At 37.3% G+C, this 25,615-nt stretch overlaps 2 protein-coding genes across 2 annotated transcripts in view; both read left to right on the plus strand.

Moving 5' to 3' along the window:
• LOC145495511 (uromodulin-like) overlaps positions 1–25,615 on the plus strand; it is a 214,892-nt gene that overhangs the window by 97,976 nt on the left and 91,301 nt on the right. The window lies entirely within an intron of this gene.
• Positions 4,084–11,395, plus strand: LOC145495625 (uromodulin-like). The gene is made up of 4 exons (XM_081475251.1): positions 4,084–4,153; positions 8,038–8,297; positions 9,730–9,850; positions 11,022–11,395. Exons 1-4 carry the CDS (start codon positions 4,084–4,086, stop codon positions 11,393–11,395), a joined length of 825 nt encoding a protein of 274 aa, XP_081331377.1.

Below are 25,615 nucleotides of genomic sequence, written 5' to 3' on the forward strand. Positions count from 1 at the left end.
ATCTTCTGACGTGAACATAATTTTACTTTGTATCATATGTACATAATCGATGCTTTGAATTAAAATAGTTGGTTTCTTAGCGAAAGAAGCATAATGTTCCCTACCTTTTCTTAGCCTGTAATTCAAATTGCATGCTAGAGGAAGTTAATTTGCTACCGTTTGTTTAAAACCACCCGCAATGCAGGCCAATTTGCGCAAGCAACAGAAATCTGTTCTATTATTTATTTGTTCGGTTTTTCAGCTCGTACTTGTAAGAAGGTTTACTTCCATAATCCGATAGAAACACATAACTCGAAAAAAATCTCGCGAAAGTATCCGAAAAAAGTGTATAAAAAGAAACTAAATAGGAACATCAAATTTTATTATATTCTTATTAACAGTGTAATGAAGAAAATGGCTCTGATCATGATGTTTACCTACCGCTAATTTGAAATAACTCTCTCAGCGGAGGTTGACGCAAGAGGTCTTGACGCAAGGGTAAAAATATTATGGAATTAAATGCCAATCCTGCCAGAGACGAAGACCCACTATCGTTTAAATTTGCCATACATACAACTGTACCTAAAAGAAATACGTTCATGATGCAGATTTAACAAAGTTTTCGTGTCCGTATAATTAGCAATTTCCTTGGCAACCTATTTTCTGTCTTGTTGCACGAAACTTCTTCTTAAAAAAATAATCAGCCCTAATAGTCGACCAAACAGAAGCTAATAATTCGAAGGAACGGTTCCTCCTTTTTCTATGAACTGGGAAAAACGCAAGTTCTAAACCTATTATTTTTTGAACAAAACTTGAAAAGCTAATAGGCACCTCTTTCCTTATCAGAATATTAATATGCTGTCTGCATAAACAGGTGGCAAGAACAATGTGGCTATTATATTGATGTAACACCAAATCCTCACAAGGACAATTACTAATAAATGTATGATGATTAGTAGTGAGAATTTACGCTTCATCTCGAGGACGGATAGATTAAAAAAAAACATGCCGCCCCTCGCACTTTTAAAAGTCGATTTTAATTTACGTTCTTCCCTAATTACCACTAAATTACGACTTCGAGGTGCCCAGTGTCCCAACATCAGTGTCCAATGTGGTATAAAGAAGGAATACACCAGAAGTTCGAGTAACAAACAGTAAAAAAAAAAAATGTACCCAGATTATTTACATGGTATTGCAAACTTCTGTGCGACTGTTTTAAATATCTTCCCAAAATTAACTTTTAACAAGCAGGTCATAATTCAAGACCAGTAAGCTATTTTCTCTGACATTTTCGTTCCAAAAAAGAAAAAAAAAAAAACGTCAAATGATCTTGAAGTTTTCGTACGCGGGGTTTCTTAAGTACGTCCACCTTGTTTGCCACCGTAATATCATCTCTTCTGAATGAATGAATGCCAAATAGACGAACGAACGAATATATTGAGACGAGTACGAGCTGCCAATAAATTAGCTGAATTTTACCATTAATTTGAACGTCTCCTAACGACAGATGAGCTAAGTCACAAGTTTGCTTGCAAGCAACGAAATGTTCATGTATGCTTAAATTACTTGCTAAAATTTGCAAGCTGCGTAGCCTTTAAAGTGCCTATGAAGTAAAAAAAATTGCTGCCTACTCGAAAGGCTTCTCAAAGTAAAGAAGAATGGCGTTTTCCTGGCCTTTCCTGTTTAAAAAATAACATCATATAGAGAAACATGAACCTCATTAACATTATATAACTAAACGGAGCTTGAGGCCTGTACTGAACTTTTCTGCAAGATGTGGCATGCTCGTCAAAACAAAAGCTTTATTATCGCTAAAAGCTTTTTTCCTTCCATTGGACGCAAGTAGAAAAGCATAAAACTGGCACTAGGGTGTTGAAAACCCGTCGACGTAAACCCAGCTTTGAGAAGCGTGGTGAAGCTAAAACTTCATAACTCTCTTTCAAATTTGCCCACATGCATTTTTTTTTAATATAGTTTTAATCAACCATATGCTGTTCTCCTCAGTAGTTTACTGACATACATTTTCACATGTAGCAGTTGGGAGAAACTGCTTGAATATCAGGCAGATGTATGTCACTTTTACCGTAATCATCTTCTTTAGTTAAAACATCTTAACGAGAATGCTCATGATTTAATAAGTATTTCAATCATGAGCTCTATAAAAAGATACATACAAGTCATAGTTCTTCTTGTAGAAAACAAAGCTGATCGACAACCTGAGGATAAAGGATGGGCCGAACACTCAGTTTTCCACACGTCTAATCTAACTTTATAAATTCTTCATCTTTCAACAGAGAACAAAGGTTCTCTACTGGAACAGCTTCTTTATTTTCCTTACAAATGTTAAACATAAATTGTTCATTAAACGCTTTTCATAATTTCGGGATTAGCAAGCTACATTGTACATGTCATGGACTCACTGGACATCTTCTTCCTTGCATTAAGCGCTTGAAAATTCACGAAAGAGAAACCTTCTCTACAGGAAGTGCTGCTTTATTTTCCTTGTATTTGTAAACATTAAGTTCTAAGTAGCCTTTATTTCGATAATTTCGGGATTAGTTTAAGTCGCCATTCTAACCAATTTGTGATAGGGTGGTAAATGTATTTGGTGATATTTCAATTATATTACAGATTTAAGTTCAACAAACGTTTATTTAGCAGACAAGGTTCGCACTTTTCATAAAGCGAAAATAAAATGTCTCTTAGCTTTGGTAGAATAGTCAGCTTAATTAACGTACATGATGGTGGGCAAACTAAACACACCTGTTGCGTATTTACCTCAATTCGCCTTAATTTAGGTCACGTTAACTTCAAATACCTCAATTAACATGAGTATTAATTTCCTTTAGAAAATGGACCTTCTAAGAACTGCACTTTAGTAAGTTTGGTTGCGTGTTTTATTATGTATTTCTAACAGCCTTTGAGCGAATCGTCTTTAAATAGAAACGTAAACTCCTCGAAACATGACGGCGTCAAACTGTTCAAACAAACAACTGGTCGAATGATAAACACTTTTCAATTAATACACGTAAATCTAAAGTGCTTGTACTTTAAAATCTTTATCTTTCTCGTTCTTTGCTTGTTGGAGACTCCAAAGGTTTTTGGGAAGAAGAAATTATAGCCTTTTGCATGAGACAAGGGATAATTTTCAATTACTTTAATGGAACAAGTGATGTCTTGGAACTATCAACAGAAACTTGATATCAAGGGGCAAAATTGCATAAATTTAAAGTTTTAAGGCATTGGTAGGAAGTGTAAACTCTGATTAGGAAATCTGTCGTCGTTTACTTTATTGATTCTTGAGTAGCTTTCTCTCCCAATAGTCTTTCACATGTCTGGGTATTCAACATGTACACTTTCTCATTGTAGAATGTACAAATTTAAGGGCAAACACGCGGGATGAAAAAGGGATATCATTAACGAAGGTTACCGTCTCAATAAACTATATATGATGTTCAAAAAAAATAACATTCAAACAAATGAAAGTATAACAATAAAATATCTAGATGCAAGACTAAATAGCGGAAATATGAAACTGAATCATCGCTGCGTTCAGTTTAAGAAAGAATGTTATTTCTTAGAAGGAAAACCGAAATTTGAGAAATTTATTTTCTTCGTTGATCTGAGGTTTAACTACAGATAATTTATTCTATCAACGCTTGAGGACAGTGAATTAGCGTAACGACCTTAACCATGCCTTTTATTTCGATAAAAAGCAAAACAAAACAAAACAAAACAACTAAAACTCAAACTTTCACTAGAGTGGTTCTCCTTCAAATGTATTCAGTAACCAACCTACATGTAGGTAAATAAATTAACTAAAGAACCGTATTCTATTTACTCATTAAAAATGCACAATCAGAGCAGAAAGTTTATATGTACTTTATGGAGTGTACTCTCTTGTCAAGTGAATAAGTAACATGATTGGTTTACGTCTGTTATCTGAGCACTGTTTTAAATTTAAGCCATATCATGCCATCTTTCATTAGTCGTTGTTAGCTTTTGCTGGAGCTTAATTCGACAAGACATCACTGGTGATTACTCAATACTGTATTGACTTGTATCTGAGTCTTATTAAGTGGAGACATCCGCCGCAAGTTAAGAATGAATTTCTCTCTGCTTTTCGTTCTCGTGTCATGGATTTCAGTAATCCCTTGTCCAACTCGGGCGCAGGGTGAGTTTAAAAAAATTTCCTCTTTACCTGCTTTGTATTTTATAGATGCTATCTTAATTTCTAAGTCAGCGTTCCACAGTTTGGTTAAAGATGGCTGTTAAAGGATTCTTGATAATTTGGGAAACGAATCTTTAGTCGGAAATTATACTTAGACTAATATGTTCGAATAAGCATCACATTGTTTCCATTCTGTCTTACGCTGAGTCAGTGCTGTATCTCTCTGTACTGCATTTATCCTGGCAAGCGCGGACGTATGACGAGAATAAAGGAAATCAAGCGAAGCATAAACTGATATTGTCACAATAGTCTTCCAATTTTTGAAAATTAAGTGATATGTAAGCAAGCCTATCTACTTCTCTTCGTGATCGAGGGTGAGTCTGTAGTCCACTGGTTGAATCGGGAACCAAGACATTCGCTTATGATCTCTGATTAGCCGTAGATTTGGAAGCGATGTGATAGAATGGTACACCCGTTTGTCTTCATAACCAGGTCATTCAAAAAAGTGCCGCATTGTCATGTAAAACGAGGAAGTGAGACAAATCTTAAACTAGGTTTACCTCTAATACATAAAAAGGCAAATGACAACAGTTTGAAGAAACCATGTTTCCTTGATTAAAGGTTAAGCTGAGCATTTTCCTCTCCATTGGAAAGTGTGTCTAACAGTTAACTAGAGGTGCTTACTGTAAATCCTTGGACAGTCACTCAATCTTTTTAAGTCTAATAAACAATATCTCGTATGAGATACGTGCGTCATTTGAATACCATATCATGTATACGATACGTGCATCAGCCGTGTTTACCAAATTCAAATTACTTCAATTTTCTTATCTTGTGTTTTAAACCTGATTTTACTTTGTGATACATGTATGTACGGCTCATGCTTTTTATTAAAACAGTCCGTTTCCTAGCGCGAGTAGAATAATCAATTCTGCAATTTTTTGGCCTGTAGATCGAAACTCACAAAGATTTCAGAGGAAGTTGCTGCTGTTTCTCAAAAATCACCCAAAAGCCAGGCAAATTTTTGAGCAGACAAGAGAACTCTGATCTGATATTTATTTGTTCGGTTTGGTGTTCGTTCATGTACAAGCCTTCCTTGTGAAATGCGATACAAACACAGAACCTGAGAAAGCGCTGTTGACATTGTGATGGCACGAGTAAAGAGAATTAATATTTTGATTTTTCTTCATTTTCTTGCATTTTTTCCCGAGGAAAAGGAATTTAAAACATAGTATAAATTAACTTGAATTCAAGATCGTGCAGTGGGTAATAGTCAGGTGCTTGAATATGTATGATAAAAAGAGGAAATTTAAGGAGTGTTAACGCGCGCAATTCAAGGAGTGTTAAAGCGCGCAATTTAATGACTGTTATAGTCTGGGATTTAAGGGGCCTTAAAATGCGCGATTTAAGGATTGTTAAAGTGCACAATTTTAAGAGTCTTAAAGTGCGTAATTTAAGGAGTGTTTAGTTGCACAAATTAAGGAGCCTTAAATTGCGAAATTTCTAGAGCCTCAATGTGCGTAATTTAAGGAGCCTTAAAGTGCACAATTTAAGGAGTCTTAAAGTGCGCTATTAAAGGAGTCTTAAAGTGCGCAATTTAAGAAGTCTTAAAGTGCGCTATTTAAACAGTCTTAAAGTGCGCAATTCAAGGGGTCTTTAAGTGCGCTATTTAAGTTGTGTTAAAGTGTGCAATTTTAGGAGTCTTAAAGTGTGTAATTTAAGAAGTGTTTAACTGCGGAAATTAAGGAGTCTTAAATTGCGCAATTTCAGGAGTCTTAATGTGCGTAACATAAGAAGCCTTAAACTGCACAATTTAAGGAGCCTTAAATCGTGCTATTTAAGGAGTCTTAGAGTGCGCTGTTTAAGTAGTCTTAAAGTGCGTAATTTAAGAAGTCTTAAAGTGCGCTATTTATAAACAGTCTTAAAGTGCGCAATTCAAGGAGTCTTAAAGTGTACTATTTGAGGAGTCTTAAAGAGCGCAAGTTAAGGAGTGTTAAAGAACGCAATTGAAGGAGTCTGAAAGTACATACGTTAAGGAGTCTTAAAGTGCGCAACTGAAAGAGTCTTAAAGTGTTTAATTTAAGGAGTGATAAGCGCCCAATGAAACTTGAAACTAGATATATTACGTAAAGCATTTTTTGGTGATTTTACGAAAGCTTTAATAAAGAAGTCTTGGCCCAGATACTGATAATGTTCCAAATTGTTTCTGTGGTTCAGGACCAATTTACAGAAACACTCGTGAAAGTATCAGAAAAATACATAAAAAAAGCTGGATAGGAATACAGAATTTCATCCTATTTTTCACCCACAGTGTAACGACTAAAATTGTCGTGATTCTCATCAATACCCACCGCTAATTTAAAATAACAATACTGTTAGTAGAGGTTGTTTAAGCGCAAATTCTAAAGAAAAGTTTGCCGGGGTCTAGACCCAATAGTAAAAGTGTTATCGAATTAAATGCGAATTATTTTGTAAAAATTTGCCAAAGATTAAAATCGATGATGATGTAAATCCGACATAGACGTCGTGTCTCGTACTAATTAGCCATTTCCAAATTTAAGGCAATCTAATTTCTCTCTTGCAACACGTAAATTTTCTCGAAGACTTGATCTGACCTATCAGTCAACAAAAGCTAATATTTGAAGGGGACGGTTCCTTCTTCTGCCGTTGAGCGAAATTTCGGGTTCCACAACTACTAATTTTTTTAAAACTAAACTTGAAAAGCTTGATCAGCACTCTCTATTGTCAGAATATTAACAGGCTGTCTGAATAGACAGTTGGCAAAAAAACAAAAAACAAAAAAAAACATGGGTATTATGTTGAAATACCTCCAAATTCTCACAAAGAGAGTAACTGAGAAATGTGTGATGCTTAGATAGGAGAATTTACGCTTGATATCGGCAATGAGATTACAAAACAAGCCGTCACTTGCACTACGTTGTTCTCTAATTATTACTAAATTACGACTTCGAGGTGTCCAGTCTTCTAAATATTTGTAGTTTGCTATTTCATTTAAACACCAAGTAAGTGATTTAAGCATCAGGGTGGAATTTTTAAGAAAGAATTCACCTGAGGTACGAATAGCATGTAAACAAACACTTTGTACTGAGATTGTCTACATCGTGTTGCAAGCTTCTGTTTGACTGTTTTAAAATTCTTCTGAAAATATAATTATTTCTAACACATTACATATGGAAAAAACAGTTGAAAGTACTGGTGAAATGAAACTAATGATATAATTTTACCTGCGTTTGCATTATTTCTTTGAACTGTGAAATTTATTTTATCTAGCTCCCATAAATAAGATGTTATCAGTGTTATTCAAGGTACCTAGTTGATATATCTTTAGCTTTAAGAAAATGTAAAAGGGACTGAAAAGTACCTAAAATTAATCTGGTCCACTTAAAACTGAAATTTCTCGATTTACTATCGTAATTCGTCGTAAATTCTTCATAAAAAAGCGATGACACTGAAAGGTGAACTCGGAAATAAATCATGCAGTTATCATGGATCCTCACAAGACTTAGCAAGCGGGAAAGAAAATTGCGAGTACACTCTTAGCTCCCCTTTAAAGAAGTTATTTCATATATATTTGGTATCACAACAATAACGAACCGGTTAGAAATTATAGTTTTACCGATTTGTTTATACAAAGGTCTGGCAAAAAAAATCAATCTCGTGCGTGGAGAGTAAAGCGAAATAAAGATATACTGCATGTTGATAGGAGATACTATGTACATAAGCCCTCATCGCTCACTCCTAAATTACTCTGTTCTTTAAAATGTTTGAATATTTATTTTTGTCTCAGACTTTAATTATAAAAGCCTGTTTCAAATTTTCCTTTATTTATTATAAGCTCTAGATAAACATGTTTACATTTTTTTCAGATGGAGGACGTGAGCTGTACTTTCCAGCCCACTATTTCTATGCTGAGAAACGTTTAGTGAACCACTGGATAAAGACCATGATTGTCAATGACTTGGACGAGTGTGAATACCGTTGCTACCTGGATGCAAACTGTGTCAGTCTTAATATTAAGAACAAAGATCCCAACGGAACACATGAATGTGAGCTGAATAACTCCACTCACTTGGAGCACGATGGGAATCTGACGGACAACCAGCTTTACTATTATCGTGGCGCCGAAGTAAGTAACCATGACATTTTTAACCTTAAGCCCTCGATTGCTTTGTTAGATTGTATATTACCACCGGGAGTCCTCACTCACAAACGTTTGAGGCTTGAATAAGTAATGAGAACAAGCAGGCCTTAAGCCAGAGACAAGAAGCGAGCAGGACTCGGAAGAGAACACAATTCATCCTTGTAGGGAGGAAGTGGTTGGGGTTGGCAAAAGTCTATAGTTGAAAAGAAAACAATGTAAGAGAGAAGACAATTGCAGGATAATGCTGACCTATACATATCCAACCAGCGTATACATTTATAACGAATTATCCCACAGCTTATGACACAGTTAACGTTTGGCCAACTGATTTTAACCCTTTTTTCACTGATTATTGCAGTCTGTTGATAAACAGAAATTTATTAGGTGACTTCTTTTGTTTCAAACACGAGTAGTATCTTTCTATTCATGCAGGAAAAACAAACACCGGAAGCTTGAAGTTTGTCGAGCTAACTGCCAATGAAGTTAAGAATATTGCGATCGATATAAGATACTGTACTGCAACAAAATACTCTTTAATAAGGCTAAAGAGTCGTTTTCGTTATAGGTTTCATGCAAATTTTGGTTAGAATTAGGCGATACGCCCAAAATATCCCAGTATTTTATCACAAATGAAATGGCTTAGATCACACTCGGGTTGTGTTTAATAATACCTCCTTTTTCTTCCGCATTTTGTCGGGTAACAGAATTTCAGTTTAAAAAGTAAAGAAGAGCTGTATCGTGTCATTCGAAGATATCTCATTCGTAAATAACCTTGCGCGTTCTTAATTTCGCGAGGTTTTATTTCGCGACTTCAGGATATGATGTTAAGAAAAGAACATTAAAAATCGCAAAAGTACGCCGAGAAAGGTCAAATAACACTTGATGAGGCAATTACTTGACCTCGTAAATTGATTACCGTAGTTAATTTCGCGAGCGTTTTTTGCGAGTCTTAAAATTCGGAAAAAATCACGAAAATTAATACTCGCGAAAAAACTGAGAGCGCGAAAAAATAAGGGAACTTTAACACCAGATTACGTAAGAAATAATCCTTGGCTAATTTTAAATGATGTTTAGTCACGGGTTCGTTGGTAGTCGGTTGATTATTTTTTCCTTGAAAATATCCAGTCTTTATGTGGTCTTGCTTTCAACTAATTAGCATTCTTCCTCCGATTCACCATCATCTTCAGCTTGTAAATTCACAAAAACCTCTTTAGTACAGTCATAAAATTTCCATTTGTAGGCTACTTCTGGGGAAACGGGATCCTCGGATAAGGAACTGGGAGATTAAAACAATGGGAAAGCTGTGGAATTAAATGTACTTGTGAAATTTGTTTTCCTGCAATCGCGAAATGCAGCTCCCAGATTCTCGCGAAAATTAGTAAGAATAAGCTAACTAATTTTTGTTACTTTGATTTAGAATCATTGTGGAAAGCCCCAGGAGAAGTGCCAAAACAACGCAACTTGTCTGTCCGGTTTTACAAGTAAGAAATATCGATGTGTGTGCAGTCCTGGTTTTGAGGGCGAAAACTGCGAAAACGGTAGGTATAAAAGATATCTTCAGTCGTAACAAGAGAAACAAAAAAACATCTTACCTTGTGGGAACTTTTAAGCAAGCCAAGAGATATTATTATGCTAAAAATGACTTTCCATGTCTTACTACAACGAAAACCCAGAGGGTGCTTCTGTCCACCTACTGCTCCCTTGCACTACGGTCGGGGTACGAGTGAGGAAAAAATAGCAGAGCATGACCCTCCATGCTTAACACACAGAGTCAGTTTCAAAAACCGTTGGGTTAGAAAACCGACGGAAAAAATCACATATTCTTGTTCTTGGGACACTTATGTAATATAACGAACTATCTGTGTTTTAGAATTGAAATTTGAAAAAAAAAAAAAAAACGCTGCTATATCCTTTAACAACTTGTTGCTGTCCCCCCTCCCCACCCAACACAATGTTGAAAATCGGGTGAAATTGGAGGTACTAGTTTTCAACATTGTTTGGGAGGTGAGGGGCGAGGTTAGGCAGGTGAAGTCGTATTCGCCTCTGGCGTGTGAGCAAAAGCGCCAAAAGTGCAAATTTGTCCCAAGACTTTTGTCCATGATTGTAGCTTGTGACTGCGGCTAATGCGGGGAGTATTTTCAAATGCAAATGACTTTAATCTCCTTTTGATGATATTCCCCCACACGAGCCTCCATTGCAAGCTACAACCATGGTCACAAGCGTCAGAAATCGTCATTCTTTTCGCATTTTGCTCCTCCCTACCCCTGTGTAATGTTGACATAACACTTAAGTCCAACACAAGTTTGCATTATACCATTTTCCAACATTGAAAAGGGGAATGGGGGTGTCGACACTCGTTCAGTAGATATTACGGTAATGACTATTTTCCAACACAATTTTTCAGTGGTTGCAGTTCCAGTCCAAAACCGAGAATACGAACATGTTCTATTGGTACACCTCTCCCTATTTCACGTGATTTACACCAATGGAAATTTAGTTCTTTTATGTATTCATAGGCCAAACGAAAAATCGAAGAGCATTAAAGACGCTAGGCTTTCTCTCGATTGCGCATCGAGCAACTCTATGGTCCACTCTAAAGCATGAATCAATTTTTAATTACGTATTTCGTTGATTTACTTTTTTCGTACTTGTTCAAATGTCTTCTGTGTTTATCACATATTTATTTACACATTTGTGTATTTCCTTTAGTTGATGTATGTCACTGGCAAAATTACCAAAATTTGTCCGATGCAGAAAGAAAACATGACTATAAAGGACAAGAAAATCACGCCAAATGTGAGGACACCCTCAATGGTTGGTATCGCTTCGAAGGAGCTGCAGGCACAAAAATGGTGACCACATGTCCACCGGAGTTTCATTGTGGTGCGGCCTATCCTGTCTGGTTGAGTGGTGGTCATCCTACAGTGGCTGAGGGTGAAGTCTCGAAAAAAGTCTGCATCCGCAAGCATAATGAGTGTTGCTCCTTCCCGTTCTCCATTCAAGTAAAGAATTGCGGCTCCTACTACATCTACAAGTTGGTTCACCCAGGAAATTGTCCCGCCCGTTACTGCAGCACTGACTAATCCAGTTACAAATGACGTTACTGTAAAACCTAGACTTTGAACGACAGCTGTATACGTTTACTTTCATTGGTCTTTTTCTCTTTATGATTACTAACTGGCCTAGCCACCCGAAAAACGACAAATGAAGTTAACCCTTTACCCCCTAAGAGTGCAAATTGGCAGACAAGGTCATAACTTTGTGAATATTTGATAGATTTCTATGAATTTTTGCTATGAAAATTGTCTTGTGAAGATCTGCTCATTGAAGTCATAAAATTTTGACCCCCTCTCATCCAAGACATAGTTGACCACCCCCAGAAGTTTTTAGTTTTTTTTTTCGGGATGCAAATGGAATGTAAGACTTGTTTCATATCAAGCTATACACTAAGATCTGCTAATTAAGCTATAGTTTAGAGGTGTACCTAATATAGAAGAAGATTGATACATTTTTGAAGTCGTTCATTTTCCCATTTTAAAGCAATTTCTCTCAAAATGTCTACCTCCTTAATAGCTGCTGATGTCAATTCTTAAATAAGCTGATTAGTGGCTTTCAAATGGCATATTGTACACAGGTAGAGTGTCTTTATTTGCCGATTTGGGAAAGACTGCGGTTCGCCTTAGGGGGTAAAGGGTTAAAGAAATTTACTTACTATAACTCAGTGCTGAGTTAAAGACAATATTATGCTGTGGGATGATGCCTCTAATGGTGGGCCTTCGCAGGCCCAGTTTGACCGTCGCTCATGGCGTACAATTAGTTCTAGACAGATTCTTTCATCATCGGGGTTGAGGGGCAGGTTAACAATTTTCGGTCAAAATATCTTTTTTACAGTTGGATTTTTTGTTTGTTTGCTCGATCTCTTTCGTTCTTCCGTTTTGGAAGGAGAGAGTGCAAGCTGCACAGGAATTTTTTTTAATGGGTTTTCTTCTTTTTTATTACCAGTTATATTCTTGTTATACAACTGTAGTACTATAGTACACGTGACTCCACACTCACTCGAGTGATATCGCACGGAATGAAATATACCATGTACAACACTTTACTAATAATACTAATTTAGAGGCATTCCAAAGATCGTTCAATGTCAAGACTGATAACATTCAGCCTGAGTCGACCATACCAGACTCAAGTTCTTAACCAACCATGTAACCAACGAACGATCAATAAGAACATGCATCAAGCAATACAGCTTGTTGTTGCATCAAACCGGACGAAATTCCAGCTCCATTACAATGTCTCCTGAGAGTTTTTCACCTCTTTTCCTATCATTTGTAGCTGTTCTGTAATATTCACAATGCGGTAAAAAAGTATGCACCCATTTCTAGATTTTTCCTGAACGATGGTCACTTCCAACTAAATCCTTTTCCTCAAACCAAGGGTCCAGTTAGAACATTTGTGGTATAAAGGACATCGTTCAGACTGCTCGGGCATTTTTCTATTTCATTATTAATTCCCTCGATGCTAACTGGACGGCATTAGAGCGTGAATTACGTTTTCGTGCACTATCAAGGTAAGCGCACAAGCTGGAGTCACTCTGAAAAACAAAAACAAAAAATTATTTAATAATAAGGACAGACAGTTGCTAGCTGCTTCTTTGATTGTTTATTGACTTCAAAATTTAGTTTCGAGTTGGCTTGTTTGTTGGTAATATCTTTTTTTCGTGTTTCCTAGTTTTCGTGTTTGTTTGTTTGTTTGTTTATGTTTGTTACTTTGCTTGTTTGTTCCTTTGCTTGTTTTGATGTCTGTTTCCTAGTTTGCATGCTTGTTATCTTGTTTTAATGTTTGCTTCTTTCCTTTGTTTGTTTGTTTTGTTTTCTTTTTATTTCGTTTTCTATCTCGCTGCTTTGTTGTCTGTGTTTGCTTCTAACATTTAATTATTTTTGTTCTCTCTTTCACTGGTGTTTTGGTTTCAAACATTGTTAACCACGTGAAGTATATATGAAATAACTCATATTTGAACTGTGGTTGTAGATGGAAGTGAAGAATGGTCATCGCAGCAAATTTTCCAATTTAAGAAATTGGAAAGAAGAAGCCTGAAAAAAAATCAGAGCGTCAACGGGATTCGAACCCGTGACCTCCGCGATACCGGTGCGATGCTCTACCAACTGAGCTATGAAGCCACACATGCTTCATAGTTCAGTCAAGTGAAAGAGTCGTTGAATTATCGCGCCTTTCAAAAACACGCGAACTCTGAAGCTCAGTCAAACCTCAACTAAGTTTTTTTTTTTCCCGCTGTTGTCAATAATAATGACAAGGACATAAGGAGATAAAAGACAGACCGCTTAATAGCGACAACGGACATTTTTCTGTATCTGAAGTGACAAGTTCATATACAAAGTTGACCGCGTCTAACAGACACTGGTTATCTGAGCACTGCAGATTTTCATAATTATGTACCAATTCTAATCTGTTAGAAAATGAAAGCTTTTAATTTCACTAACCTTACTATAATAAATGAGTATTGACGCTCTTGCACTTGACCAGGGAACTTTAAATTGAGTGCGAGACATTTGCATATTTGTTCTTCAGTTACATAGATTAAATAGATATTTTGGAAGTAGATTTTAATTCAGTAAATTTTTATGTATATAATTTTAGATAAGATAGGTTTATACTCAATACTTTTTGCCATTTTTTCTGTTACAATAAATTGTAATCTAGAACGTCCTCGATTAGCTCTGTTAAGCTAAATACATCGGCACTGTGAAATAAAGTTATGATTTACTTAAACATCGATAAAACATGTGTTCACTGAGTCTATTACGAGAACCCGGTTAATACGGACACCCGAGTAGATACTTTTGCGTATCTGTTCCATGGTGCTGTACAAAAGCCTAACATGCACGCTGTACTGCGACTAGCAGGAGGCTGCCCAGTTGCCTATTTACAAAGTGTGATGAGGTAATTTCGCGACTAGCAAGAACAAATCGAGTGTAATATGTAGCAACATAGAAGACTTCAAAGTAAGGCATTTAGATTATCAAATTAAACATGCCGCTTTAAAAAAATAATAAATAAATAAATAAAAATAAATAATAATAATAATAAAATCGGTAAATGAAACCTTAAAAGTGGGAATTAATGCATTTGCCATTCGATTTCGGAGGAACTAAACTGTACGTGACAGTGACAGAAGGAGAAAGTAAATGTTTTCTGTTGGTATGAAGTGCACGTGTGTCGCTTAAGACTGATTAATTGAGTCTTGTTTTAAGGTTGGTTTGACAGTTGTTAAGCATGGATCTCAGCTTTTCTATTTTGAAATTTTATTAGCACTATTTTACATCTGAAGTTCTGTGAATGCTTTAATTACCTCTCACCCGTAGAGGTTAATGTACTTGCAGTTGGTTGGGAAACTCGTTCCCAATTTTTCCCACTGGGTTTCTGGGTTTTCGAATCCGGCGGCTCCCCAAGCTTTATCACCTGAGTGCTATTTAATTTTCTTCTGTACCTTACAACTAGTATCTTATTTGAGTTACGTAAGGCTGCACGACAGGCAGTAAACATTGCGGCTCACGATTTGAGCTGCACAGCAATTCCTGAATACGAGTCGCAAATATAAATAACACATCACAGATACCGTCACGTTAGCAAGAATGACCAAAACAGTAATCCTGGTCCCTATTACTACGATAGGAAAACAACGCGGAGAGACGCAAACATTGGTAATTGTGGTAATTTGGGATTATTGTATATGTCAAAAATTCATCTTACCTCAGAACATTAGGAACCAGTCCCTTGTAAAATCCTTTCACCCCTTCGTATCTAGAATTTTGAAAGGGAACACGAAGGAAGATGTCAGGCCGCTAAGACGACAATGATATAACTACAGTGACACGCCTCGTTTCACCCAGTCAAGCTTAAGACACCTGCTGGGTTTGAAAACGCGTCCCTCGCCTAATACTTACAAGTAATACTAATAATTCTCTACTTCCTAAGAGTGTCTGTTGTATAAATGCATTTTGATGGAGGGTGCTTTCCCCTACATCCAAAATTTCGGTTTGAATTTCCAGACCGACAATTCCCGAGTGGAACAGCATTTTTCAGAATTTCCAGAGTTTGGTATGCCCAAATTTTGTCGAGTTTCTCCCCGTGGATTTCCGTTCCATTTTATTTTGCTTGCAGCATTTTCGGATTTCTTAGCTGAATGCCGGTTCGCTTTTCAAACATTTAAAAATTTTCGAAATTTCCAGAGACTTTGGTAAAACATTTCCGTACCATTTGCCTGGATTTGGAAATTCAGGAACTTTTAATCCAAGCCACATAGCGCCGAAACTTTCACTAATTACGCACTACTGATCTATTAACACAGACGCTGTAATCAATTGGAAAGCGAAGTTAAGATGGACCTCTCTTGCCCGCTTAGGCCGCGGAGTAAGGATTGGACCCTTTCTGGCTCCAATAACGGAAGGGGGGGGGGGAGGGGTGGAGAGAACTTTCAGCCCCCTGGGCCTTATATCTTTTCAGGCCTGACGGACAAGAGAGAAGTCCCTTCCCTTGTTGTTCTACTGAAGACGTCCCTTGCCACACTGCTCAACAATGGTTAGAGGGGAGTACAACGTAAAGACAGTCAACAGACATCCACTGTTATCTTAAGTCGAACGCAATAACCATTTACTATTTAATTTCATTGTTTCTCGTTGAGTAAGAGATCTTGACTCCACTGTCCACTGCTCCTTTGTACTCGGTCATTGTGTACTGATTCTTACAATTAGAAAATTGACAGTTGCGATAGTTCAGTTCAGGTATCGTGACTTAACATTTAGCCCTCCTCTCATCAAACACCACCATCTTTTGAAACTGTTCTTTAAAACAAGGTCTGTTCTTCCCGTGACGCGTGGCTAGAGCTTTATTCGACCACCAAAAAATACCATTTAAAACGGAATGACAGCATTTTTCTTGTTACCTTTCTGTTTTTATTTCTTCTCGAGAGTGCACCCTAAAAGATACCCTGACGGCGAAAAATAGTGTGAACATCCTAAGTGAGACCAAAATCCGTGATTTACACCCCTAAGCGAGACGACGATCATCACTGACCTTGTTAAATCGAATGGGAGTTCCCGCCCACCTCCAACCCCTCCTTACTTTACCAGCATTTACTTTAAAAGCCTGAACATTAAATTGCAATAAGCGACGGACGAAGAGCTAAAAACTGCAATGATTTTACTGTACATGTAGCTCAAATAGCCTCGTTTAACAGTTGAACACCACACAGTGCTAGGTTACCGTGTCTTGCTTGTTAACCTCTTCTGCAATCCCTGACAAAAGTAGTTGGGACAGTTGCACTAGATCACGTATCCCCCATCTCCCCTAATCAATGCTGGAAAATGTCGCGTTTTTCTCCTCAAAAAAGGGACAAAATCACCTGATTATCAACATTGTAAGTGAATGAGGGGCAGGGGAGGGAGGGGGGAGGGGAGAACTTGCTTTGTGTCCCAACGTTTTTGTCTGGAATTGTCTGAAAGAAGAATTTAAGGTGGCTAAACACAGTTTTTGATACCTGTGTTTCATTCACCTTTTTCTCTAAAACCCTTGATCCCTCGGTCGTCAAAAATGGCAACAAGCTAGTTAACAACACAAACTTTGGTTTTTTGATGGTTAAGCTGACGTATGTGCCGTTACCATGGCAACATGAATAAATATAAACCGACCTTTAAAATCGGTTTTGTTTATTTGCAGAAAATCTAGTCATTAGATTTTCTTTATAATTTGCATGCAACAAGCTTGTAACGATTCTTACAAGTTAACACCATTTCGCTAATAATTTAACAGAGAGATATTTAATTATCCCTTGTTGAAGGCTCACTGGAATATCTAGAATTTCCTTTGTTAAAGTTCAATTATTTTTACTACTCGAGTTACTTATTTCCTTAAGTATTTTCGTGCCAAATTTCGTGAAATTCTAATGAGTGGTTCTCCAGAAATAGGCCTATTTCCGAGAGTGCAATTTTCATTCAATCGCAATTTTTTGACTTACTACGCATGCGCTGCATTTAACTGGGTTTTTTCGGAAAGAAAGAAAAAGCTGAAAATTGCTGGGTTCTTTGCATCGTTACCTTTTCTAACATATCTTTGTAATAAAAGATTAAAGTCATCAATACCCCGCGTTCAATTATAGAGAAAAATAGCACAGATACTGCAGTTGTCGAGTAAATAAAATGATCGCTCTATTGACGGCATGTTTGTTTTTTGCAATCCTTGTGCGCGCGCTGAATTGCATCAGCAAAAACGCGTACGAAAACTGTGTTCGGCCACCTTAAAGAATGTCAAACCACTCGCTGTAACACAAGTTGGAGAAAAGGGGGAGTTGTACCATCTCGCGGGTACAGCTAACGAGTGCTACTAAAAAGAAACAGCATGCAACGACAAGTTTTACCTGGGTAGGTGCCAAAGAATGTAAAGTCATCCTTTTAAATGACCTTCTACGGTAGGCGATCGATAAGTCCGTGACATAAACCTCTATTGCTTCTCAAGGGGCAAATGACTCACTTGTTCGCCCCTAAAATCCAACTATGCGCAAGATATTGTGTTGAAATGGATTTTTCTATTTCCTGCACTGAAAAAATGATCTTGTCTACTTCTTTAGAGGGGTGGTTGATTCGTGCGAAACAGAAATGATGCAAATTCGGTTGAAACAGTGGACAGCAATAAAGCGTTGCTCCTACCTAAACGCGATTAAATTAGGCCTGTCTCTCTTCGTTTTGCTCTCCAATACCGAGACGCGTATAGAGCGAGGTTTGTTCTCGGCTTTGGAAGTGTCACCGGATAAAACATTTTGGTTCTAAACAGCTTCGTGTCATTCGAATTATACCTTTTTCCGCTTCATAGGAATTACTAAAAACTATTTAACATTGTTTGGGATCAAGAACTAGCACAACAGAGCTTTGCGAGAAGGTTTATATGGTTAGCCGTTCACTTAAGACAGAAAGGGTAGACATGTAGTTAACTTATTGTCTCCGGCAAATGGTTAATCATATTTCAAGTGTCAAACTCTACTATTTTGCCACCAAATTGCTTCCATCCTACATTTCAAATGATGTGAAGTGAGAAATTTGTGTACCTTCTGCCAATTGGGAAGATCAGCGAAGGTTAGGTTGCAAAACGCTGACTTTCAAATGGTTAACCGTTGTTGGTTATTCGTGCGCGTTAGTTAAACGCATGGAACCCGGAAGTTGTTGTGTCGCGTGTTTTCGTGATATGTCTGAACACTGTGCACGGGTAAGCTTCAATCAACTTATTTAACACTATTCCGTGAAACAACACAAAGATCTGCTACTTCGCGAATTAATAATCCTGGAAAATGCCCTAAATAATAGACAAGAGCTCTAAATTCCATTTTGCTTGAAGCAGATCGCAAATTTCGTTCTATTACAGGCGGTTACGAGTTATATTCCACGAATATCTGCACCGAGCCTTAATCCAGATTGACGTAGAAAAGTTCTGTCCAATTTACAGAGACAAAGTGTACGTCATTGACCCGAAATCAAATTCTAAAATATTGTGACGCCATGACAATCGTTGGCGTTACCTTCACTAGAAAATTCTTCGCAGATCTCTTTCAGACAATCCTGGACAAACGTAGTTGGGACAGCTAAGCTGGATCACATATTTGCCCCCCCCCCCCCCCCCTTAATCAAAGTTGGCAAATGTCGCGTTTTTCTCAACAAAAAGGGACAAAATCACCTGATTATCAACATTGGGATTGTAGACTGGTTACCGGTCATACAAACTCATGCAATGTATTCCATGACCCGCTGCTCTTGCAACGCCCTCTGGTCTGAGAAGCTTCACAGGGGAAGTGCTGCACCATGTTGAACGACATCAAACAATCCCTGCACAGTCCTTACGTGAAGCCTTGATCTGACCACTTGATAGGGATATCTTGCAGTGGGAGCAAACATTTTTGATAATGAAGCCATTATAAGATATTCTGTAGAGTTCTAGGGGAAAAAATGATAGTTGAGTCAGATTTTCCAGGTTTTAAATACATTATTTCAGCCTCTAAATGAACAGATTTACATGTAAATACTATTCTCTAAAACATATCAAATTCACACCTTCTAGTGTCACTAACCTACATGTATATGCTAAGTTAACTTTTGAGTTGACAGTTAAGGGTTGTTTTTGAAATCCATCACAGGCCATTTATTAGCACTTATTCTAACCTAAAAGTCTGGATGTCTTTCGTTTTCTTTTTCTTTTTTTTCTTTGTCAAGGTAATTCAGTTTTACACACATTACATGTAACTAGACACTCTAAGAGCGTTCACTCGGTGACGAGTTTTTTTTTTTTTTTTTCACCGTATAACAAATTAAAACGACAACACCGTATCAATCGGATGGGCCGTAATCCTTTTTCTCAGGGTTACGTTAGCAAATTTAAGATTTGGAAAGAAATGTAAGCTTATCCTCATCGCTCGTATTTTGTGTTGTGTGGCGGCCGTAATAAAATTTGAATACGCGGTCAACTGGTGCGAGGTCTGGAACCAAGAATTTAGGAAAATAAGGGAAATGCTGATACCTCCCCGAGCCACTCCCTGTCAATAACTGATGTAGTTATAATTTTACATTAACAAGACTATACAATGTAGTTTTTAACTTCGACTCCATTGCCAAGATTCTCTTCTTGTTGTCTACGCTGACACAGGTTTTTTTCTTTTGGTCTTTTTTGTCTGTTTGTTTGTTCTTGTAGGGGAGGGGGATAGTTCTTTTCGCCCTTTGAATAGTGTGCTCGTTTTGCAACCAGGGTAATATATCTTTTAAAAATCCATAAATTATCAGACTGAAAACCCTAATAAAACAAATCAAGAACTGCAATGGTGGACAAGAGCCCTTGGAATACTGATGTAATTCAACGTGCTTGTCTGTGTTTATCTTTTATATTCTTCACTGAAGTTTGAAAAAGGCACTGCAATTCTTTTAAAGAGGCGTTGCTATTCCCTCCTCCCTACTAAATACAATGTTAAAACTCAGGCGAAATTACACATTGTAGGTAGGGTGGGGGGAGAGGCTAAGCAGGTGAAGTTGTTTTCGCTTGCGACTGTTGTCTGGCGTGTGTGCAAAAGCGCCAAGAGCGCAAATTTGTCCCAAGACTTTTGTCTATGATTGCAGGTGAAAACTGAATTAACTGAATCCTCTTCGTTTCATGGGGGTGTCTGATGAAGGGTTTATAGTGGTAGCACGTTAACAGCGATGTGGTCCATCTTGTGCCAGGCAACTGGTAAATGGCTGACTGGTTGTACTGGTTCACACATACGTTGAACGTCCCGACTTGTACCTTTGACATGGTGACGGTCACACTCCGGGCAACGGCATCGACCTGCCGCGTAAACTACATAACTAATAACTGTCCACTGCATGCCACGTGGCATATAGGGCAGCAGCATCTTCCCTCCACCTCATTTTGTCTCTAGCCCTGTCAGTGCTCTGTTTCTCTCACAACCCTTTCGTGAATTCTTCTTCAATAAAAACATGAACTATTTTAAGAATGACGTAGTCAAACTGTGAATATAAACACTGGTCGCATAATGATCACAATTTCTTTTACATTGACAACGCGTGGTTTAGCTAAACTACGTCTACTTGACAATCTTTATCTTTCGCTTTCTTCGCCTCTTGGAGACCTAAAGATATTCTCGGGAACAAATGGGCAAGGTCGTCATGTTAAATGGAAAAAGGGATAATTTTGGATTATTTTAAGGGAACAAGTACTGTCTGGGAATTATCAACAGACACTTGATATCAAGGAGCAAACTTGCAAAAGTTTTATGACATTATGAAAAAGTGTAAGCTCTGACTAGAAGATCTTGCGTCGTAAACCTTATTGATTTTGAGCACCTTTTACTCCCAATATTCTATAACTCCTCTGGGTATTCAACATCGAAAATTTATCATTTAAAATGAAATAAATTCAGGGAACACACGCCGGATGAAAAAGGGAAATCATTAACGATACCAACTTGATAAGCCATCCAGTTCACAAAAATAACATTCAAACTATTCTCACTGCATAATTAACTAGCCCATTGCAAAATATGCTGTTATTCCATAACATTCCCCCGTTTTCGCCCGTGCTAGTGGCGTCGGTAATGCTTTGCGCCATTTGGAGTTTACATTTGGTCTCTCCGCTTGAAGCGTAGTCTTTTCGTCCTGTACTCCACAAAGACAGTCGTCTTTTGCAACCCGCCCACCTCCCCTGGTGGCGGTTGACCAAGCTCCTATCTGCTCATATCCTCGTTGCATGCCTACTGCCTCATCAGTCGCGGACTCTTCCCATAACTTAATCTTATGTGATGAGGTAATGCGTATGCAGTGAGGATATGGTACCAATGAGAGTATACCAATCAAGAAGCTTGATGCGATGAGAAGAAATAGCGAGAATCTGAAGCTGAGTCATCTTGCGTGTAGTTATTTGCGATAAGTAAAACCGGAATTTTGGAAGTTTATTTTCTTCTGTGATCCAAGGTTTAACTGCAGAAAATCTATTTTAATATCGCTTGAAGACAGTGAATTAGCTTACCTATGTCTTTTATTTCGAATAAAGAACAAGTTCACATTTACACAAGAATGGCTATCCTTTAGACGTATTCAGCCAACTTCGGTAAACAAATTAATTAAATAACCGTTTCCTCTTTCCTCATTACAAGTAATTATTAGAACAGAATTAAAGCATATACGTGCTGTGGTCTGCTGAGTCATCCGTCACGCAAAAAAGTGACACGATTGGCTTATGTCTGACATCACAGCGTTGTTTTAACTGTGAGTCATATCATGCCATCTTTCATTTGTCGTTGTTAGCTTTTGTTTAAGCATAATTCGACCAGACATCACTGGTGATTATTCGATACTATATTGACTTGTATCTGAGAGTAATTAGGTGGAGACATCCGTCGCAGGCTAAGAATGAGTGTATCTCTGCTTTTCGTTTTCGTGTCATGGAGTTCAGTAATCCTTTGTCCAACTCGGGCGCAGAGTGAGTTTGAAAATGTACTCTTTACCTGCTTTGTAATTCATATAGATAGTATCTTAATTAAGTTTTCTTCAGTTTAGCTAAAGATGGCTGTTGAAGGATTCTTGATAATTTGGGAAACGAATCAATAGGCAGAAATCATACCTAATTTGTTGGAATTCGCATCACATCCTTTCTATTCGGTCTTAGCCAAAGTCAGCGCCTTATCTCTCCGCCGTACTGTATTAATCTTGTCAAGTGCGGACATGTGACGAGAATAAAGAAAATCAAGCGTAGCATAGACTGTTAATGTCACGATATTCTGTCCAATTTTCGAAATTAAATAATATCTTAGCAGGCCATCTACTTCTCTTCGAGATTAAGGGTTAGTTTTAATTCTTCCGTTTAAATCGGGAGCTAAGTCAGTCGCCAACGACCTCCGATTAGCCGTAGATTTGGAAGCGATGTGATAAAATGCTACACGCATTTGTGCTCATAACCAATTCATTCTAAATAACGATGCATTGGGAGAATCTAAAACGAAGAAGTGAAACGAATCTTAAATCAACAGCTTTACCTCTAACTGATATGAAACGAAACTGACAGGAGTAGAAAAAAAAAGCTGTGTTTACTTGATAAAAGGTTGATGCTGAGTATTTTCGTCTTCATTGGAAAAAGTGTCTAACAGTTAACTTGAGGTGCTTACCGTAAATCCTTAGACAATCACTAGATCCTTTTAAGTCTTATAAACAATGTCGAAATTGTATTAATTCAGTTATCAAATTATCAAATTACTTTAATTTTCTTACCTTGTGATGTGAACATAATTTTACTTTGTATCATATGTATATAATCCATGCTTTGAATTAAAATAGTCGGTTTCTTAGCAAGAGAAGCATAATCTTCCCTACCTTTTCTTAGCCTGTAATTGAAATTGCATGTTAGAGGAAGTTAATTTGCTACCGTTTGTTTAAAACCACCCGCAATGTAGGCCAGTTTGCGCAAGCAACAGGAATCTGTTGTATTATTTACTTGTTCGGTTTTTCTGCTCGTACTTGTAGAAGGTTTACTTCCATAATCCGCTAGAAACACATAACTCGAAAAAAATTCTCGCGAAAGTATCCGAAAAAAAGTGTATAAAAAGAAACTAAATAGGAACATCAAATTTTATTATATTTTTATTTACAGTGTAATGACGAAACTGGCTCTGATCATGATGTTTACCTACCGCTAATTTGAAATAATAACTCTCTCTCAGCGGAGGTTGACGCAAGAGGTCTTGACGCAAGGGTAAAAATATTATGGAATTAAATGCCAATCCTACCAAAGATGAAGACCCACTATCGTTTAAATTTGCCATACATACAATTGTACCTAATACGTTCATGATGCAGATTTAACAACGTTTTCGTGTCCGTATAATTAGCAATTTCCTTGGCAATCTATTTTCTGTCTTGTTGCACGAAACTTCTTCTTAAAAAATAATCAGCCCTAACAGTCGACCAAACAGAAGCTAATAATTCGAAGGAACGGTTCCTCCTTTTTCTATGAACTGGGAAAAACGCAAGTTCTAAACCTATTATTTTTTTAACAAAACTTGAAAAGCTAATAGGCACCTCTTTCCTTATCAGGATATTAATATGCTGTCTGCATAGACAGGTGGCAAGAACGAGGTGGCTATTATATTGATGTAACACCAAATCCTCACAAGGACAATTACTAATAGATGTATGATGATTAGTAGTCAGAATTTACGCTTCATCTCGGGGACGGATAGATTAAAAAAAAACATGCCGCCCCTCGCACTTTTAAAAGCCGATTTTAATTTACGTTCTTCACTAATTACCACTAAATTACGACTTCGAGGTGCCCAGTGTCCCAACATCAGTGTCCAATGTGGTATAAAGACGGAATGCACCAGAAGTTCGAGTAACAAATAGTAAAAAAAAAATGTACCCAGATTATTTACATGGTATTGCAAACTTCTGTGCGACTGTTTTAAATATCTTCCCAAAATTAACTTTTAACAAGCAGGTCATAATTCAAGACCAGTAAGCTATTTTCTCTGACATTTTCGTTCCAAAAAAGAAAAAAAAAAAAACGTCAAATGATCTTGAAGTTTTCGTACGCGGGGTTTCTTAAGTACGTCCACCTTGTTTGCCACCGTAATATCATCTCTCCTGAATGAATGAATGCCAAATGAACGAACGAACGAATATATTGAGACGAGTACGAGCTGCCAATAAATTAGCTGAATTTTACCATTAATTTGAACGTCTCCTAACGACAGATGAGCTAAGCCACAAGTTTGCTTGCAAGCAACCAAATGTTCATGTATGCTTAAATTACTTGCTAAAATTTGCAAGCTGCGTAGCCTTTAAAGTGCCTATGAAGTAAAAAAAATTGCTGCCTACTCGAAAGGCTTCTCAAAGTAAAGAAGAATGGCGTTTTCCTGGCCTTTCCTGTTTAAAAAATAACATCATATAGAGAAACATGAACCTCATTAACATTATATAACTAAACGGAGCTTGAGGCCTGTACTGAACTTTTCTGCAAGATGTGGCATGCTCGTCAAAACAAAAGCTTTATTATCGCTAAAATCTTTTTTCCTTCCATTGGACGCAAGTAGAAAAGCATAAAACTGGCACTAGGGTGTTGAAAACCCATCGACGTAAACCCAGCTTTGAGAAGCGTGGTGAAGCTAAAACTTCATAACTCTCTTTCAAATTTGCCCACATGCATTTTTTTTAAATATAGTTTTACTCAACCATATGCTGTTCTCCTCAGTAGTTTACTGACATACATTTTCACATATAGCAGTTGGGAGAAAGTGCTTGAATATCAGGCAGATGTATGTCACTTTTACCGTAATCATCTTCTTTAGTTAAAACATCTTAACGAGAATGCTCATGATTTAATAAGTATTTCAATCATGAGCTCTATAAAAAGATACATACAAGTCATAGTTCTTCTTGTAGAAAACAAAGCTGATCGACAATCTGAGGATAAAGGATGGGCCGAGCAATCAGTTTTCCACACGTCTAATCTAACTTTATAAATTCTTCATCTTTCAAGAGAGAACAAAGGTTCTCTACTGGAACAGCTTCTTTATTTTCCTTACAAATGTTAAACATAAATTGTTCATTAAACGCTTTTCATAATTTCGGGATTAGCAAGCTACATTGTACATGTCATGGACTCACTGGACATCTTCTTCCTTGCATTAAGCGCTTGAAAATTCACGAAAGAGAAACCTTCTCTACTGGAAGTGCTGCTTTATTTTCCTTGTATTTGTAAAC

The sequence above is a fragment of the Orbicella franksi genome, chromosome 8, assembly GCF_964199315.1.
Source record: "Orbicella franksi chromosome 8, jaOrbFran1.1, whole genome shotgun sequence".
Lineage (NCBI taxonomy): Eukaryota > Metazoa > Cnidaria > Anthozoa > Scleractinia > Merulinidae > Orbicella > Orbicella franksi.